The following is a 17,809-nucleotide window of genomic DNA, read 5'->3' as shown; positions in this document are numbered from 1 at the left end:
TCAGAGGTACCATGCTCCTGTACCTAGAGACGCCATTCCTCACCAAATCAGGAACCTCGAAGATTGAAACCTCAGCCAAAATTCAAATCTATCTCATAACGGCCAAATTCTTGAAGACCATCTTGCCAACGGAATTATTCAAGACTTCGCCTATAAATAGAGCTCGATGATCATCTTCAATCTTCACCGATTCAAACACTCAAGCTGAACCTCAGCCAAAATTGCGACTCAGCCCTTTCACTGCTTTCAAAGTTTGATTTCAAAATCTAGACTGAAACCTTACGTGGATTTTCAGTTAAAGCTCTGTGCCTAACTGAAATCAAAATATTGAAGTTACTTCAGTATTAGTCTACACTCATGTTTTAACTGAAACTTTCTTTGACTGTTGACTTCAGTCCACTTCTTCTAGTATCAGTTGATACTCACTCCAATCTTACAAAAGATTTTCGAAAAATGGCCTACTGGTGTATCCCCCCATACACCAGTTCAATGACCCTCCGGGACCAAACAAATACACTAACTCCCAAAAGTACATAAGAATAGCTCCCTATTATCCATCTATCTCTGCCAGGTCTCAAGGTTAAAATTATATCACACATTCCTGAATCCGCTAAACAATTATCTCCAATAGGTCTCAAACCGAATAGCTAAACATGCAAATTATTGATCTGTTAATTCACTCGAAATCAAGCACTAGAAATTATGAATCAAATACTAGATGGCAAAAATGTATCAACAAGTCAATCACATAAATTCAATCAACTATTTACAAACCTTAAAATCAGATAAACGAACTAGCTAGACATAGCAAAAGAAAATAAAAACATAATTAAAAATAAAGTAATAGTAAAAAACCAAAATAAATAAACTAGAAAAAATTCAGAAATAATCATGAATAAACAGCTTGAATCTTGAAGTCTCGTGGAAAATAAATTCAATCTATGAAACCAATACGGTTCTAAGGTTATGAAACTGAAAATATGAGTTTGGACATCTCAATAGGTCAATAATGAGATCTATTTATAGGGCTTAGAGTAACATCAGTCTAAAAGACGAAAAATACATCAAAAACGCATAAAAAATAAGAAAACACGGGCATGCGGTGACCCAGGCGACGATCGCCGCCAACAACACAAAAATTCCTCTTCACGCCAGTGGCAGATCCAGGATTTGTTATTAGGGGGGACGAATTTTATTGAAGTACGACGTTTGAAAATATCTATACGGGGGTTCGGGGGCGGAAGCTCCCGAGCCAAAAAATTTTAAGCATTCCGTCAATTAATTTTTATATCCAACTAGAATATTAATGGGTTTAGAATTAGAATCAGTCACTTAATATACTCCCTCCGTCCCAACGAAAACGGCGCACTTCTTTTTGATACGGGATTTAAAGAGAATAAAATTGTAGTGTAAAAATGTATAAAGGTGTGTGAGGCCACATTGTTTGTAGTGTAAAATTATTATCAAAAAAGGAAATGCACCACTTTCGTTGGGACGGCTCAAAAAGGAATACGCACCGCTTTCGTTGGAACGGAGGGAGTAGTAAATAGTTGTTCGCAATTTTAATTGAATGACAAGTACATTAAAAGCATATAAAGACCTACTTCTAATACGTTTTTTGAAAAATTGTTTTATCTTAAAAAAAAACTAATTTCATTATTGATAGTTCATAATTTACTTTAACTCGAGGATTGACTCAAATTCAATATTAAAAATTTATTAATTAGAAATGAAAATAAGACAAAAATAACACAAACTTAACAAACTAATTGAACAAATAACTGTAAAGTGTTAAACAATTAACGTGGATATTATAATTATTAAAATATTGTATTATATTTTTTTTGTATTATATATATAGTAAAAAAAAAATTGGGGGTACAGTTGTACCCCCTTGCACCCATGTAGATCTGCCCCTGCTTCATGCGACTGTCGTCGAACACCCCGCCACAGATGCTGAAATTCCAGCGATCGCCATGCTAGTTGCCGTCACCTTTACAAACTTTCCTCTATCAGCAACAATTCACCCCGCAGTCGCCGCCCTTCGCCGCTTCGTTCGATTTTCTGATTTTTCGAGCGTTTCGAGCTCATTTTCTCGATTCTCGCGTCCATAACACTTGAAACTCGAACATTAAACCTTCATTATCCATGCTAGGCTTCCAAAACACTCAAACTTGCATCAAAACAACCAAAACTATACGCAAACATAACATCACAAAAGAATATAAAATTCATATCACAAGATATCACAATCAGGCATAATTCTAACACTTTAGGGTGCGTTTACTTCGTTGAAAAAAGGAAAGAAAAAATATATTTTCACTAATTTTTCACAATTTCCACATGTTTACTATAATGCAAAATTTTCTCCGAGTAGTGTGGAATATTTTCTCGGGCAACTCCTTTTCACTCATTTTCTCTCCAATGTTAGATAATATTATCCTATGGTGGGGGTGTGAAAATATTTTTCAATATTTTCTCATCTTTTCATTCTAGTAAATATATGATAAAATAAGGAGAAAAATATAATATTCTCATCTTTCTTATCATCTTTTTTCCAATGAAAATTTTACAATCAAAATAAATGCACCCTTAAGCACTAAAATATGAATAAAAACGATGCAAACTGAGTGTTTATCAGATACTATTGTTATATGTAAATGACACTATTTATCTTAATAAATGATACCTCTCCGTCCGCCACAATTGCTATTTTGAGCGTCCGCAAAGAGTATGTCACTTTCCTTTTTAGGACATGGTCCCACATCTTTTCCTTATCATTCATCCTCACAAATACCCTTTATTTACAAAACATCCACTTCTTATACAATTTTAACCACTCATTTCAAATAATGGTGTGACCTTTTCTCCACTACATAAAAGTCACCAACCATTTTTGGGCTGGACTAGGCATCATTTTCAGGGGCCCGTTGAAATTTCGGGCTGACTCGACCCGACCCAAAAATATAGCTTGGCCCACTGGGTTGCCCGGCCCGAAAGTTTTGATAGCCCTATGTATTATATACTATATAACATTTTTCTTCTTTTATTTGATAATATGACTAATATAGACGGGTAATTTTTTTTATGAAAAATAGAAAATCATTCAGTTATGGAGCTTGAACTTTATTATATCATATGTTTTTTGATAGAAATTTTTTATTATAACATTTTTTGGCATATAAAGTCTATGAAAATAGAGATAAATCAATTTAACAGAATCTAGTTAACTCTACATAAAATTATGACAATCCATTAAATTAGCATAATCCACAGATTATAAAAAAAATCTGTAAAAATCATTTAAATTTTTAATTGAATAAACCCCCTAAATGTAACTTTATGGTAAAAGATTTTAAGTTTAGTTTTATTTTTATCACTGGATGTTTTGAAGTAATGTTATTTTTAAAGTTTGTATTTAAACAAAATGACCGGATAAGTATGATTTCGAATAACAACTTCTAAGCTGATGAGGAGTAAAATATGTGTAGGACATATCAGACAGCAATGGAGATCCCAGCCCTCGGACCGAAGGAGCGGAGAAAACTCTGAACGATACCCTCTGTGGAAAACACGAGTAGTGGGAGCCTCCAGACCAGAACGAGGGGATTCTGTTACAAAAAGAGCCAGAGTTGAACCAACTAGAGGAACACCGCCAGAAAGGAATGTCAGGGCTGAGACAAGCAGAGAATAGAGAACCCATATCATCTAGACAGGGTCGAAGTACCCACAGAGGAGAAACTCAGCGCTGAAGTATGTCTGCGCTGGACCAAGGCTGGGGATGTACAAACTCCTGACAACTTTTACCGAAGAACCTTCCTAACTAATCTAGGGGTCGTTATCAGATATAAATGGACTTATTTACCCTCTTTGTAAACTTCTATAAATAGGGGACCCGTCCACCATTGTAACACACGTTATCAGTAATACAATACTTTTTTCTTTGTTTTTCATTATCCTCACTACTCTCTCGATCCTTTGCGCACCATAGGTGAATCACTCTCATCTTAATCAAAGGTTGTAATAAATGAACTCATCAACTGGCGCTGTCTGTGGAAAATTTGCGAACCGAGTCTAAGACGTGACGAAATCCGTGCATGAACACTGCTCACCAATTTTTTTTGACAAAAGTTGTATATCTTTGTCGAAAATTCAGGTTAAAGGAACGCATATAATTGTTTGCGGGTATATTTGTGTGGATTTGTTGGGTTCAGTGTTCTGTGTCTGTTTGGGTTCTTTTGATGTTACGTGCTTCCTTGCTAATTACAAAATTTATGTGTTTATGTGCTCGCATGCGTTTTCCTCGGCTAAGTTCCGTATGGTTCATGTTTTGTGCTGTGTCGGGAATTTTTTGTTTGTGAATCTAATAATTATAGGTGATTCGTTCTCCTGTCGCTTTACTTGCGACAAAGATCTGTCCGATTTATCGGATTTCTTGAAAAAATCTTTAGCATGAAAAGCAGTAAGCACTTTTTGAAAAAGAAAAGATTTCGAGACCTTTAAGGAAAAGGATCTAGTTCAGTAGAACTTGATCAAAGCAAAATTGTTCTTGCGAACAACCTGCTCTGATACCAATTGTTAGGTCCGAAGGGTTTCGAATAGGTGTATGGGGGGAGTGGGGGGGGAATACACCTATAGGCTATTTTTCAAAATTGAAACTTTAAATACAAACTGACTCAACCTTTTTAGTGAAAAGAGTTTTGTCAAAACAAGGTTGACGACTGATACTGAATACTCTTCAGTAAAGAGTTATCAGTTAAGTCAAAGACTTTAACTGATACACGTAAGGCTTCAGTCGAGTTTGTTAAACAGAGAGATGTTATGAATCTTACTGACTATCAGAAGTTAGATCAGTTAGACTAATAACACACGCAACGGAAAAACTTTGTTTCGAAATAGCCTGTGATATTAATCACGTTGTCAGCAGTTAAGTTTCTCTTTGCAATTAATCAGTTTTCAGTTTAGGAAAGTAAGAGCACAAGTAAGAAGGTAAATACTGAAAACTGTAAATAACACAGAGATTTTTATGTGGTTCGGAAAACACTTTCTACATCCACGGTCAGTTGATCAGACCAACAACTTCACTGGGCATGTGCTTACGGGTGCACAGCAAATCGATGCGTGTGCTTACGGGTGCACAACAAACCTGAACGTGTGCTTACGGGTGCACAACAAACCTGAACGTGTGCTTACGGGTGCACAACAAACCGAAACAACTGAAGAGCCTATCTTCAGTACCAACACACTAGGTTGGATTTCTCACTCCTAGTGCACACTGGGCACTAAGATCTCACGGAGACAGAACACTGGTCTGAACTCCTTTTCGATACAAACTCTTAATTCGATCCGTTGAAAAGAGGTTTGAAAACTTGCCAACTAAACCACAAAGAACAAGTTCTTTGCAGTTAGTTTTACCTAGGCTTTGGATATACAATATTTGCCTAAGTTCTAAGAGAATGTATGTAATCAGCAGTGACTGATTTTTGGCTTTGTGATTCTCTTCTTCGATTCAAACTTTAGGGAGGCTTGGTTTTGCTGAGTAACGAATTCGGCAGCGTTTCAGCTTATGTTGTTGAATCCGTGAAGATTGAAGTGATCCTTGAGCGCAATTTATAGGAGACGTCTTGAATAGATTCGTTGGCGGAGATGGTCTTTAAGATTTCTTCCGTTAGAGAGTAATTTGAACTTGGGCTGAGGCTTCAGTCTTCGAAGTTCCTTGTTTGGTGAGAACGGCTTCTTTGAGGAGCAGGAGATGAGACAATTCTGAAAAGGTAATCACCAAAAGGAATGGCCTCTGCAGAGAAAGGACGATCTTGAGATCTCTGCATTTAATGCGGCTGTACTTCTGGATGCGTGGCTTCCTTTGAACTTTAGAGGTTCAGTCCGAGGAAGAATGTTTAACTGATACTTGACTTTAGTATCAGTCCGCTGAATCCACGTGGCGCGCATTAAGTAATTAGTCGAAACTGATCCTTCGACTGATAAGACAAATTTCAGTATTTGACTTTGCCTTAACCGTTACATCAATCGGCATCTTCAGTCTTCATTCTTCAGTCTTCAGAACAACAACTAAACTAGAAAAAGAACTCTAACACTTGAGTTCGAAAAGTTCTAGTCTATTACAAGTGAAACCTATTGATTTTGGTATCATCAAAACTAGAATTATGATATTTCATTAAGTTCCCAACAATATATAAAATATTTATCTTCTTAATTTTCAATAAAATCAATTTTAAATTGAGTTTGAATTGAGACATGCACGTGTATGTAAATTATAAACGGGTTCGGTCATTGATTTAGATGTTTGAATAATAAGGCACAAATTCTATAACCTGATTACTTTAAAACAAAATCTTATTTTATGTTTATCAAAATAATTAAAATTTTATTTTTATTTTTTATAAAATATATCCGTACATTTTATTTGTATAAGGAAGAAAAATATATTTTTCATATCTAAAAACTTTATTTGTTTTTAGTTTCGTCAACAATAATAATAATAATAATAATAATAATAATAATAATAATAATAATAATAATAATAATAATAATAATAATAGATAAATTATTAAATTAGTAATGCATAAATGAAGAATTTAGATAAAGAACAATAGATGATATGATGTTAAAATACATTAGAAATATTTAATAATGTATTAAATTTATAATAATCTCAATCGAGTGAAGAATTCATATAAATCACTTCATTACACATTGATTTTTTTTAATAAGGTTTCACTAAAATAAAACTTATACAAGAAGAAGCTTTTGCTCTCCAAATTAAAAATATATAATTGGCGGAATGATTGAGACTAATACAATTTGAATTGCTCAAAGTTAGATGATTCTCGGAACCCAATTAAATAATGATACTCACAAGTTAAATTTGTTCTTGGAACCCAATTATAATATTTGAAGCTAATAATGCATAAAAGTTTGTCAAGATTTTTTTGTTCTATACAAAATGATGTTTACAAGTTAGTTATGATATTAGAAGCTCCAAATCATACAATCTCATAAGTCAAATTTAATTTTTAACCCTCCAGATAGTGATGTTAAAAAAATGGTTAAGGTGCAGATAAACCCCTTAAGTGTGAGCCCTTATAGCGTTTTACTCCCCTTACTCACTGTATGTGCAACTTCTCCCCTAAACTACAAAAAATTGCACATTTAGGCCCTTTTGATCTGACGGCCGTCAGTCAACGTTTGTTTAATTTTTTTTATTCAACGTTTCAGACATCTCTCTTGCTAAGCTCTCTCTCTCTCTCGGCCACTTCAACGCCGCCGCCACCAGCTGTTCCTCCACGACGCAACTGCAACAGCTGAACTGCAGCAGCAACAGCAGCCGAACATGTGGTGTGGAGATGTCTGAAACGCAAGGAATGAGAAAAGCCCTAAAAGGAATTTTGTAATTGATTAGTTAGTTCAGAGAATTGGGATATAATTAGCAAAGTAAATTGAGGAATTAGTGCATCGAAAAATGCAAAACATCGGCAATCTTAATTGAATCAATCTCATTATCTTAGAAAGTGAAGTAGCAGCAGCCGCCGAGCGCAGCAGCAGCGCGCGAACTCGGCCGCGCCGCCATCGTCGCACCGCCACCTCGCCCTGCCGCCGCCACGATCCTCCTACACCGCCACCCTTGCAAAACCAGCCAAGGAGGCCGTGGAATCGCAAGGGAGACGCCAAAAAAGCCCCCTGCCCACTCGCCTGAAACTTGAACAAGAGCTCAAGTGGGCTCTCTTCACAGGTTTATTTCATCGCCGATCGGCCACTAGGCCACGAACCGGCAACGCGTAGCCGTTCACCCATCTTCAGGCTACCACCGACAAGAATCGAAAAGCTTAAAAACTCTCTACATCTCTCGAACCAACAGCCGCAATACCCTCCGGTGAAGCGACGTCGGTGAACAATCTCAACACCGTTTCCTCTCGTTCTCGATCTCTCTCACGGCTGTGCGTGATAAAAAGCTCTCGTCACTGCCTCTGTAGTCTTTTCCGCTCGTGACAGCGGCTTCGCTCCATCATACATACTCCTTCATACTCCTTCTGTAGTCTTTTTCTGGCTGCAGCTAAGAGGTTGACTGACGGCCTCGCCATTTGAATAAAAAAAAAATAGACAAACGTTGACTGACGACCGTCGGGTCAGAGGGGCCTAAATGTGCGATTTTTGGTAGTTTAGGGGGGAAGTTGCACACACAGTGAATAAGGGGAGTAAAACGCTATAAGGGCTCACACTTAAGGGACTTATCTGCACCTTAACCCTAAAAAATTGACGCATAAAAGTCCATTTTTTGTATTTTAAGGTCTAGATGAGATGATGCTCAAAAGTCTGGTGTTCAAACATTAGATGTCGTCTTCCGGGCTTTAGATGATGATATGATCCTACATGGTGGTTCAGACGAGATGATGCTCAGATGAAATAAAATATTCAATATTGACCTTTTCCCAAAATATTACTCCATCCGTCCGCCAAAAGTGGACCACTTTTGCTATATCGGGCGTGCGTAAAGAGTATACCACTTTCCTTTTATAGAAATGGTCTCACCATCCACTTTAATCTTTTATCCTTACAAACACTCTTTATTTACAAAAAAATCACCCCAAATTAAATCTCAACGACACATCTCATAAAGTGGTGGGACCTTTTTTTCACTACATCAAAATTATCAACAATTTTATTAAATCCCGCGCCCAGCCAAAGTGGTCATCTTTTGGCGGACGGAGAGAGTATTAAATAAAAATTTATATAAAAAAATATTTATTATTCTAATAAAAGGTTAACATTTAATTGAGGAATATGATTCAGATTAATATAATTTCAACTATATTACCTTAAATTAAATAAATTTAAAAATACTTTAAATATAAATAATTATTTATACAAAAATAATACTCCCCCATCCCCCAAAATTATGCATGAAAGTTTGTAGTAATGATAGTGGAGAAAGAGTCCCACAGTGATGGTATTGTTAAATGGATTATGAATAAATAGTATAAGTTAAAAAGGTAAAATTATAAGAATTATATGTGGGTAGTGTCTAAAAATAGAGTATGCATAATTTTGAGGGCCGTACCAAAAAAAAAAGTAAACATAATTTTGAAGGATGAAGGAAGTATCATATAATTTAAATAATAATTTAAAATAATTTTCCATCAAAATTGGATGGGTTACGCACTAATAAAAGAAAACACAGAAGAAGAACGTACCTCAGCATTTTTGGTTTTTCAGCGTGCAAAACGGCAATAAACATAAAGTGAAGGGGGCAAAATGAAAAACTACTACAGTTTAAACGGTCAAAAAATCTAATCTTCAAATCTGCTTGACAGCGCAGCACCGGCGTCGGTCACACGCGCGAAGTATCGCGGTCGCACGTGCTGCCTCCACTCTGCTCTTATTGGCAGAAACTCGATACCCTTTTAATTCTCAGAAATCAGACACAGACACACTCTCTCTCTAACTTCTCTCACTCCAAATCCAACACTCTACACTCTCGACTGTTCGTACCTATACATGCACGCTATACATACACCGACGCATGTATGGTTTTAGAGAGAGAAACTGGACGGTGAGGCCTGCGATAATCTGCTTGGTGCCATTCAACAGCTGCACAGCTCCATCCTCAATTTCCATCATTTTCCTAATTTATCTCTCTTCGCTGTGCTGAATTGCGCTGAATTAGTTCAGCTTCTTCTACTGCCATCTTAGGTTTTTATCCTTTTTTTTTTTGAAATCTGGATGTGTATTTTGTATCTTATTTGAGGCTATCTAGTACTAATTCCGTTTTTGCTGTTGCTATGATGCTTCTTGTGTTCTGAAAGTTGTACATTGGTTTAGCATTTGATTGTTGGTTTAATTGGCTGAGATGTAGGCAAAATAGGGTGCTTGATGGATAAGCGAATATTAACTATGATCAATGGCAATTATTTAACTATTCAAAGGCGGTTGTTTGATCCTAGATACTTGTTCAGTATCGGTGATTGATGCGTTTTCCGCCATTGTTGTGGTTTAGCATCATGTCGATGGCATCTACTGTATTTCGTTTCTTGTGTGGCCATATATCTTTTTTTTTTTCCCCTGTTTCTCGGAAGTGACTTTCATTGTCTTGGTAGGTCCTGCACTAGCCTGTAAAATGCACTTAAGCTCCTGTTTGTAAGCTCAACCATGTATCCTATTGTGAGCTGAACTGTGTATCCTATTGTAGCTGAAATTGGTGGGTGTGCACCATCATTCCTGAATAACCGAATGATCCAAATTTAGTGCAAATTTTGGCTGGAAACAAAGGATTTGGTTGCTAAGTGCAATTCTGGCAACACAGAATGTGCAAATTGTTAACCAAAATGTGTGTTTAGAGAGTGTGCAAATTGTTAACCAAAATGTGTGTGTGGAAAAGCGCAAACGGTCACAGTTTATGTAGAAGATCAGATTTTGCTCAAGAGATTTTAAAATGACAGTATTGTGCTTGCCTCATATGAAAACTGGCTGCGTCTGGTCATGACTCTAGAAACACTATCATACACTTTCTAACGAGCTGCTGCATGCTGCATAATTGCTCAGAATCACAGTCACAAACACCAAGTTCTATGCATGATGTTCGTTTTTCTCGACTTCTGCTTGTCCTTAATGCGTATCACAATCAACTAACAATTTAATTTTGCTTTTCAGGAGGTTCTTCTTGTGACCTCTTAATTTGGTTACTCTTGAAATATTCAACTTAACAACTACCAGATGTCCTGTAGAACTATATTACAGCTATGCTCCTCTGATGATTTGGGCTTATCTTATTATGCGTGACCAACACCACAATGGGCAGCTTCCCTGTGAATTCTTGGCAGTTGCTTTTATGGACTCTATTGCTTTACAACGTGGCAACAGAGCTTAAAGCTCTCAGCCCCGATGGTATGCTGTTTAATCATAATTCAACATATTTTTTGGTTAACTCAGTAGAGTGAGGGATGAGATCTGCCGAGTTTCGTCTAAGTATTGTAATCCATAAACTCAAACACAACGACGAATTGTACAATGGTTTCCCCTACAAAAGTCGTGTACTTTCAAGTAGTTAACATTTTTATGTCATATTACTGAGAAATTTTCTTTCTTCTTTTTTGCTTGACGTATATTTGGAACTGACATATGGGAAGCTCATGAGGTTGTGCTCATGTTAATTCCACCTATGCAACTAGTGAAGCCCTGGTGAAAGGAAATCTTGGATGTTACTGTAAAATATAGGAATGGTTACATTGTGGCATTTTTGTTTGCAGGTCAGGCTCTTGTCAACTTTAGGACCGCCATAATTAGCTCAGATGGTATTCTGCAGCAATGGAGACCAGAGGATCCAGACCCATGCAGGTGGAGAGGAGTAAGATGTGACGTGAAGTCAAAGAGAGTAACAGCCTTGTAAATTCCTTCATACTTCAGCAACTTCAGCAATTAATTATCTATTTAGAAAATCCCAAAATTCTCATCTTGTTCTTTTAGCACTGCAATTTATCTGAGAATTTGTGCTTAATTTCTCTTTGCTCTTTACCATTATGCTGTCTTTTGTATTTGTCAGAATTTTACTGTTCTTACTTGAATAACCTCTCTTATATAGTGGCTTACAAAATTATAAGAAAGTGCATGTTGATTTGATTTAAAGTTGAATGTTGTGCTTACAGTTACACATAATATAAATATAAATGACGTATTATATGATGCAGGATCCTTTCAAACCACAAGTTGAGTGGACCAATATCTGCTGACATTGGAAAATTAGAAAACCTGCAACTTCTGTATGCATCTTTTCATCCTTTGCTTCTTCTTTCACATATTGACTCCACCTCCTACTGTTGATGACATGAACTACTTGTTTGTAGAGCTCTTCACGACAACAATTTTTATGGGGCAATCCCTCCAAAACTTGGGAACTGTACACAGCTGCGCTCGATGTAAATTTTCTAGTCTGAAGTTCTACTCCATTCTCAAGATTGATGAAATTTAAATTTCTAAATTTGGATTGTCGTTATTTATATTATGTTGATGATTATGCCAAAGTCAAACGAGTTCCTAAGTACTGTTACTACTGCATTGGTGTGAAGTGAGTGAAAGAGAGAAACTGAAGTAAGTTTGATCAAATTTCTTCTAGATACGTGCAGACATTAAGCACTTGTGTCCTGATTAAGGAGTTCTTTCTATAGCAGTCTCTTCTACATTTTCTATTAACATCAAAATATTCCTTTAGTAGTTGAAGGAATTTAGAGTGGGTTAACCAGAAGAACCATGTTGGGTTTAAATCAGAATATTTTTCTTACATTTTGTACTGATTCCGATTAGCAGAATAATGTTATAGAGATCATTGTGATTCTTTCACTTATGCCGTTGTCTTTCTTCATTTCCATCTGCTTATGTTTTGGCTTGTTTGGATCAAGTGTGGTAATCTTGATTTACTATTTGCACAGGTATTTGCAAGGTAACTACTTTAGTGGACCGATTCCAAGTGAGCTTGGAAACCTGTCTCAGCTTGAGAATTTGTAAGCAACTGTAAAGACTAAAATATCAATATTTTTTATGCTCAATCTAACCTATGTTAATGGAGTTAATAGACTAGACGGTTCTTTGATGATATTTGACGTTCTCAAAAGATTTTCTCATTCTGTCTAAGTCATATCTCACATGTAAATGCTTATAAACTCTCCGACAACGAGCTCTCCCAGAAAGAGAGAATTGTAGAACTCGTGATCCACCTGATGAGGTTTTGATGAGTCATTTTCTCAAAATTCTATGAGAAACAATCTCTTTTCGTTAATATGAGCAGGAGCTGAGCATTTTGATCTATATTTGAGGCTTGCTTTGTAGCTTCATTTATTGGGTGAAACCCTCGTCCGTTCTGAAAGTTGATATTTTATTACTATGCTGCTTTCTGTAGGGATGTCTCAAGCAATTCTCTTAGTGGAACGATTCCTGCTTCACTTGGAAATTTGAACAAGCTTTCAAGTTTGTGAGTTGATATTGATTTTCAAGTCATGTTATTCTTATATTGTTTTCATCAGCCTAATTGGTTATCCCTATGATACTTGAAGCAATGTTTCAACAAATTTTCTGGTGGGGCCTATACCTTCCGATGGTATTCTTGCAAAATTCCAAAATAATTCGTAAGTGGTAAATTTTGTTTGTAGCTACACGCCTTCATTCTTATTTTTCTGCTTCAACTTTAATACTTAGATTTCTAGTTTTCACCCTTAAGCCACTCGTGTCGCTTGCTTGACAATGATTGCTTGCTTCTGTTCGGCTGACTATACTATACATTCAGTGTAAACAAATAGAAGACTTCAGTACAAAACTACTGAAATAAAGAAATCTAAAGAGGATTAGTTATTTTATTTCTAAAGCCACTTCTCTTACACTCCACTTGATTTCTAATATTCTTCTTATTCTCTCTTTCTTTCTAGATTCTAGAATAAGTCTATTATTGGTTATTTAGTTTTAGCAGCTGTGTATAGCATCCTGACATTGAAGGCTATAGAAGTAACTAAAGTGCATAAGCCTAGCAGGTTATTTGAAGGCTGACAACAGTTAGATAGTGCATATTTTTGTTTAAATATACCAATTATAAAGGATTCTAGTTATTAGTTACTAACTACAGATGCATAACTGCTTTAGGAATCTCATGTACAAATCAGCTAGCATAGTTTTTGGCATTACCAACTAGTTGTAATGTTAATCTGATCCTAGTAAGACAAACTTCCTTTTCATGGGTGCTTTCATTGTTACATTGCATTTCTGATTTGAGTTTCTCTCTGCAGCTTCGTTGGAAACCGGGGATTGTGTGGCAAGCAAATCCAAATATGCAAGAATAATAGTGGTGGTTCTTCCTCTTCTTCACAACCTACAGATTCAGGTAAAATGTTCTGATGGAGGAATGTTCATAGCCATTAATTGTACGTATAGGTATTCAGTGGCTAGTTACTAAGTCAATAGCCTTTCATAGCCAGTAATTGTAACCTACAGATTCAGGTAAAATGTTCTGATGGAGGAATGTTCATAGCCAGTAATTGTACGTATAGGTATTCAGTGGCTAGTTACTAAGTCGATAGCCTTTCATAGCCAGTAATTGTAGGTATTCATATCTTTTCTAGTACAAGATAAAAATCTGATTTTATTAGCTCTAAGCCATATGGTTCTTATATTAGAGGTGCAGATAAGTAGATTTGCTGGTGATGAAGTTAGATTACTGAAAATCTGTTTTTTCAGCTGGCATTTGATTCTTGGTTTCATTCTTTGATTCAGGAATGTATTGTTGTTTATGATTGTAGCATGTGTATAATTCATGCTGTTTCCTAAAAAAGAATTCGGCACTTCATATAAGTTCCTATCGTGACGTGAACCATAGTACCGACTCATTGAGATGCAAAAATTGGGCAATTATATGTGGCATGTCAGGACAATGAAAGGGTTATTCTGATGCACAATATAAATCTTGTATGTTCTTCCTTTTATAAGGGTACTACTTCATATCTTCTAAAAAGCTATCAAGTTATAGTGGTAGGACATTTGTCACATTTCTTGAAATTTTCCTAAGACAGCTGCAATGCTGAATGCTTTTCGAAATACTTGAATAAGATTACGTGTTTTGCTACTATATTTTTCAATCTTGTCTTTTTTGAAGTATTGCATGACCTTGGTCTTTTATGGTACTTTTAGCTCTGTCCCAAGCTAAGAAGAAATATTCTGGGAGGCTTCTTATCAGTGCAGTGGCCACTGTGGGTGCCTTGCTGCTGGTAGCCCTGATGTGCTTCTGGGGTTGTTTCCTATATAAGAAGCTTGGTAAAAACGACCGCAAAGGCCTCGCTGTGGATGTTGGTGAAGGTGCACACAGATATCCCTGCATAGGCTGCATGGAAAATGTTATTTGCAACTTTGTTTTTGATAATTCTTCATGTTACATGTTTGTGTTCCTTCAGGAACCTCGGTTGTAATATTTCATGGAGACCTGCCCTATACTTCAAAGGACATCATTAAAAAATTGGAGACCTTAAATGAAGAGCATGTAATTGGTGCGGGCGGTTTTGGTACTGTTTACAAGCTCGCGATGGATGATGGCAATGTGTTTGCCTTAAAAAGGATTTTTAAGGTCAATGATGGCTTTAATCGCTTTTTCGAGAGAGAGCTTGAAATTCTTGGAAGCATCAAACACAGATACCTTGTGAACCTACGAGGATACTGCAATTCCCCAACATCACAGTTGTTAATATATGATTTCCTATCAGGAGGCAGCCTTGATGAAGCTCTACATGGTTAGGACTATGCTTTATTTTTTTCCTTCATGCTTTAGAGTTCCTAAATCTTGAAATTCCTGATCTGGCTTCAGTTAAAACCTGCATTATACATTTCTTGAAGCACGTTAATTTTGTAAACTGACACTAATTTTTTTTAAACACATTATTGGAGTGAGATTTATTAGAATTTCGACTTCTCTGAGGTTTCTGAGTCTGTTGCTTAAGCTACAAAACACTCGATTGCAATTTACAGAGTATAACCCTTCAAAATTGAGTGCCTTTCATCATAGATCTCTTGGAGGTTTTTTTTTTTTTATTCACATAGTTGATGGGTATACCATCTGTTTGTTTACTATAAGTTTAAATCCCTTACCTCTCTTGTTCAGTAGCTTTTGTCTTTTTATTTATTGTTTCTCTTTGGCAGAGAGAGCGGAGCAACTTGATTGGGAGACTCGATTAAATATTATTATGGGAGCTGCAAAGGGCCTAGCCTACCTGCATCATGATTGTTCGCCTAGAATTATCCACCGAGATATCAAGTCAAGCAACATTTTGCTTGATGGAAATTTTGATGCTAGAGTTTCTGACTTTGGACTGGCTAAACTATTGAAGGATGAGGAATCCCACATCACAACCATTGTTGCTGGGACATTTGGTTATCTGGCTCCAGGTAGGTGCCATATTTTACATGATATTAGTTCTGCCTTTAAATATTCTTCAACATCAGTCGGTTCGGACCTCCACTTAGTTTCACCCAAGCTTCATCCAGGTAACTGGATAAGGCACTGAAAATGATTTTCGAAGATGTACTTTTTCATTACTTATGATTATGGTTTGCGATGCCCTTTTCTTCATCTTCATGCCAGTTAAATTTTTTCATTTTGATTCATCTGGTTACTTTGCACGAACTTCGAATTGCCATATTCTGAATGTGGTATAAATGTTTTGATTAATCAAGCTCTACTCTGCTAATCTTTGTTGTAATATTCGTAGTCGAGCTTGATAAGATGCGTCTTTTCTGAATTCTCTTGTCCAGAATAGCTTCATTCTTTTACAAGAATTTCTTTCTCTTCCTCTTAATGGATCAGATAAATTAATCTTTTTGATTCTGAATAGTTTGTCAATATATTATTTGTCCAGAGTACATGCAGAGTGGTAGAGCTACTCAAAAGTCTGATGTTTATAGTTTTGGTGTTCTCTTGCTCGAAATTGTGAGTGGAAAGCGGCCTACGGATGCATCCTTCATCGAGAAGGGCCTTAACATTGTTGGATGGGTATGGCTACTCCTTCCTGTACTTTATGAGATCTTTGTTTTTAGTAGTCAGTCTTTAATGTCTCTGCTAACTTTTGATATTTAAGATATACGAATTTGTGCTTATGGTCGATTAGATTTCTAGGACGACTGATACATTGCTTTTGTTCATGTCATAAGGATTCAGGAGGAGCTTAGTTTTAGATTATCTGCTTTGGGGTTTGGCAATCCTTCTTGATATCTTCTATATTGGAAGTGTTTGTGAGAAACCAACTCCCTCTATTTTTCTGAATTTAATAACCCATGATAAATCAAGACTTACTTTCTTCATACAACTTATAAGAAAAGATCAGAATAAAGAGTTTCATCTTCCTCTTGCGTATTAACCTCAAATTTCTGCTTACAAGTGATCTGAGGCTCTTGTGAAATTAGCTCTGGTGAAATTTATTATACTGTTGGAGTAGTCCCATTCCTGCCATATAAGATCAGTTGATTTTAGTGAACGATATAGAGTCATAGACAAACTTTTGTAAATCTATTGCTAATTATCGTTTATAGGATCCCCATCAAGTATATGCTGGTATCTTCGTGGCTAAAATTTCTCAACATTCATTTCAGTTAAATTATCTGGCTTTGGAGAACAGGCAAAGAGAAATAGTCGATCCACACTGTGAAAGAGTGCATGCAGAGACCTTCGACGCCCTACTTTCAGTGGCCGTTCAATGTGTTTCTTCAGTCCCCGAGGATCGTCCCACCATGCAGCAGGTAGTTCAAATTCTTGAATCCTGAAATCATGACTCCATGCCCTAGTGATTTCTATGACTCGAGTTCCGATTGAGGCTATTTATCTATGTGTAACAAAGAGAGGTCAACCTACCCCATCACCCACTGCACCCACCACCTTGAAGCAAATGATCGTAAGCAACCGGAAAACAGAAAACAAATGTTTATTCATTATTTTTGCTGAACTACGATTGAACATGCTCTGCACTCAATTCACCTCAAAATTCATCTACTGCTCCATTTCTACTTCCGAGTTGCTTGTTCGAACCTTCTGCAATTGGTGCCAATAGTTGGCTACGAAACGTCACCCATCAGTCAGCGTTCGCCATCGCTGTCTATTTGTGTAAGTTGTAATTGCTCAGGATCAATTGTATATGAAATGGTTTAACTTACTCTACAGTCAAAGGATCTCTATTGTTGATTTTGTTTACGTGTGTAATACTATTTGCAATTTCTAGAACAATGAGAACATTTGCAATTAGGCATTTCTTAAAAATCTTATGTATTTATCAAATGAATG

The 17,809-nt window shown here is 36.4% G+C and overlaps 2 protein-coding genes across 3 annotated transcripts in view; both read left to right on the top strand.

The window, feature by feature from the left end:
• LOC130987205 (uncharacterized) overlaps positions 1 to 17,809 on the top strand; it is a 698,101-nt gene that overhangs the window by 538,572 nt on the left and 141,720 nt on the right. The gene's annotated exons all lie outside the window — the stretch shown is intronic.
• Positions 9,321 to 17,713, top strand: LOC130987172 (LRR receptor-like serine/threonine-protein kinase FEI 1). The gene is given in 15 exon segments (XM_057910816.1): positions 9,321 to 9,708; positions 10,666 to 10,899; positions 11,262 to 11,397; positions 11,700 to 11,771; positions 11,856 to 11,927; positions 12,438 to 12,509; positions 12,905 to 12,976; positions 13,059 to 13,130; positions 13,782 to 13,876; positions 14,680 to 14,844; positions 14,940 to 15,272; positions 15,679 to 15,924; positions 16,395 to 16,528; positions 17,125 to 17,292; positions 17,294 to 17,713. Coding segments are annotated over 14 exon segments (1,782 nt in total). The 5' UTR covers positions 9,321 to 9,708; positions 10,666 to 10,805; the 3' UTR covers positions 17,345 to 17,713.

The sequence above is a fragment of the Salvia miltiorrhiza genome, chromosome 5 (assembly GCF_028751815.1).
Source record: "Salvia miltiorrhiza cultivar Shanhuang (shh) chromosome 5, IMPLAD_Smil_shh, whole genome shotgun sequence".
In the NCBI taxonomy this organism is placed as follows: domain Eukaryota; kingdom Viridiplantae; phylum Streptophyta; class Magnoliopsida; order Lamiales; family Lamiaceae; genus Salvia; species Salvia miltiorrhiza.
The sequence above is the reverse complement of the archived record's forward strand: the minus strand, read 5'-3'. Positions and strand labels throughout refer to the sequence as shown.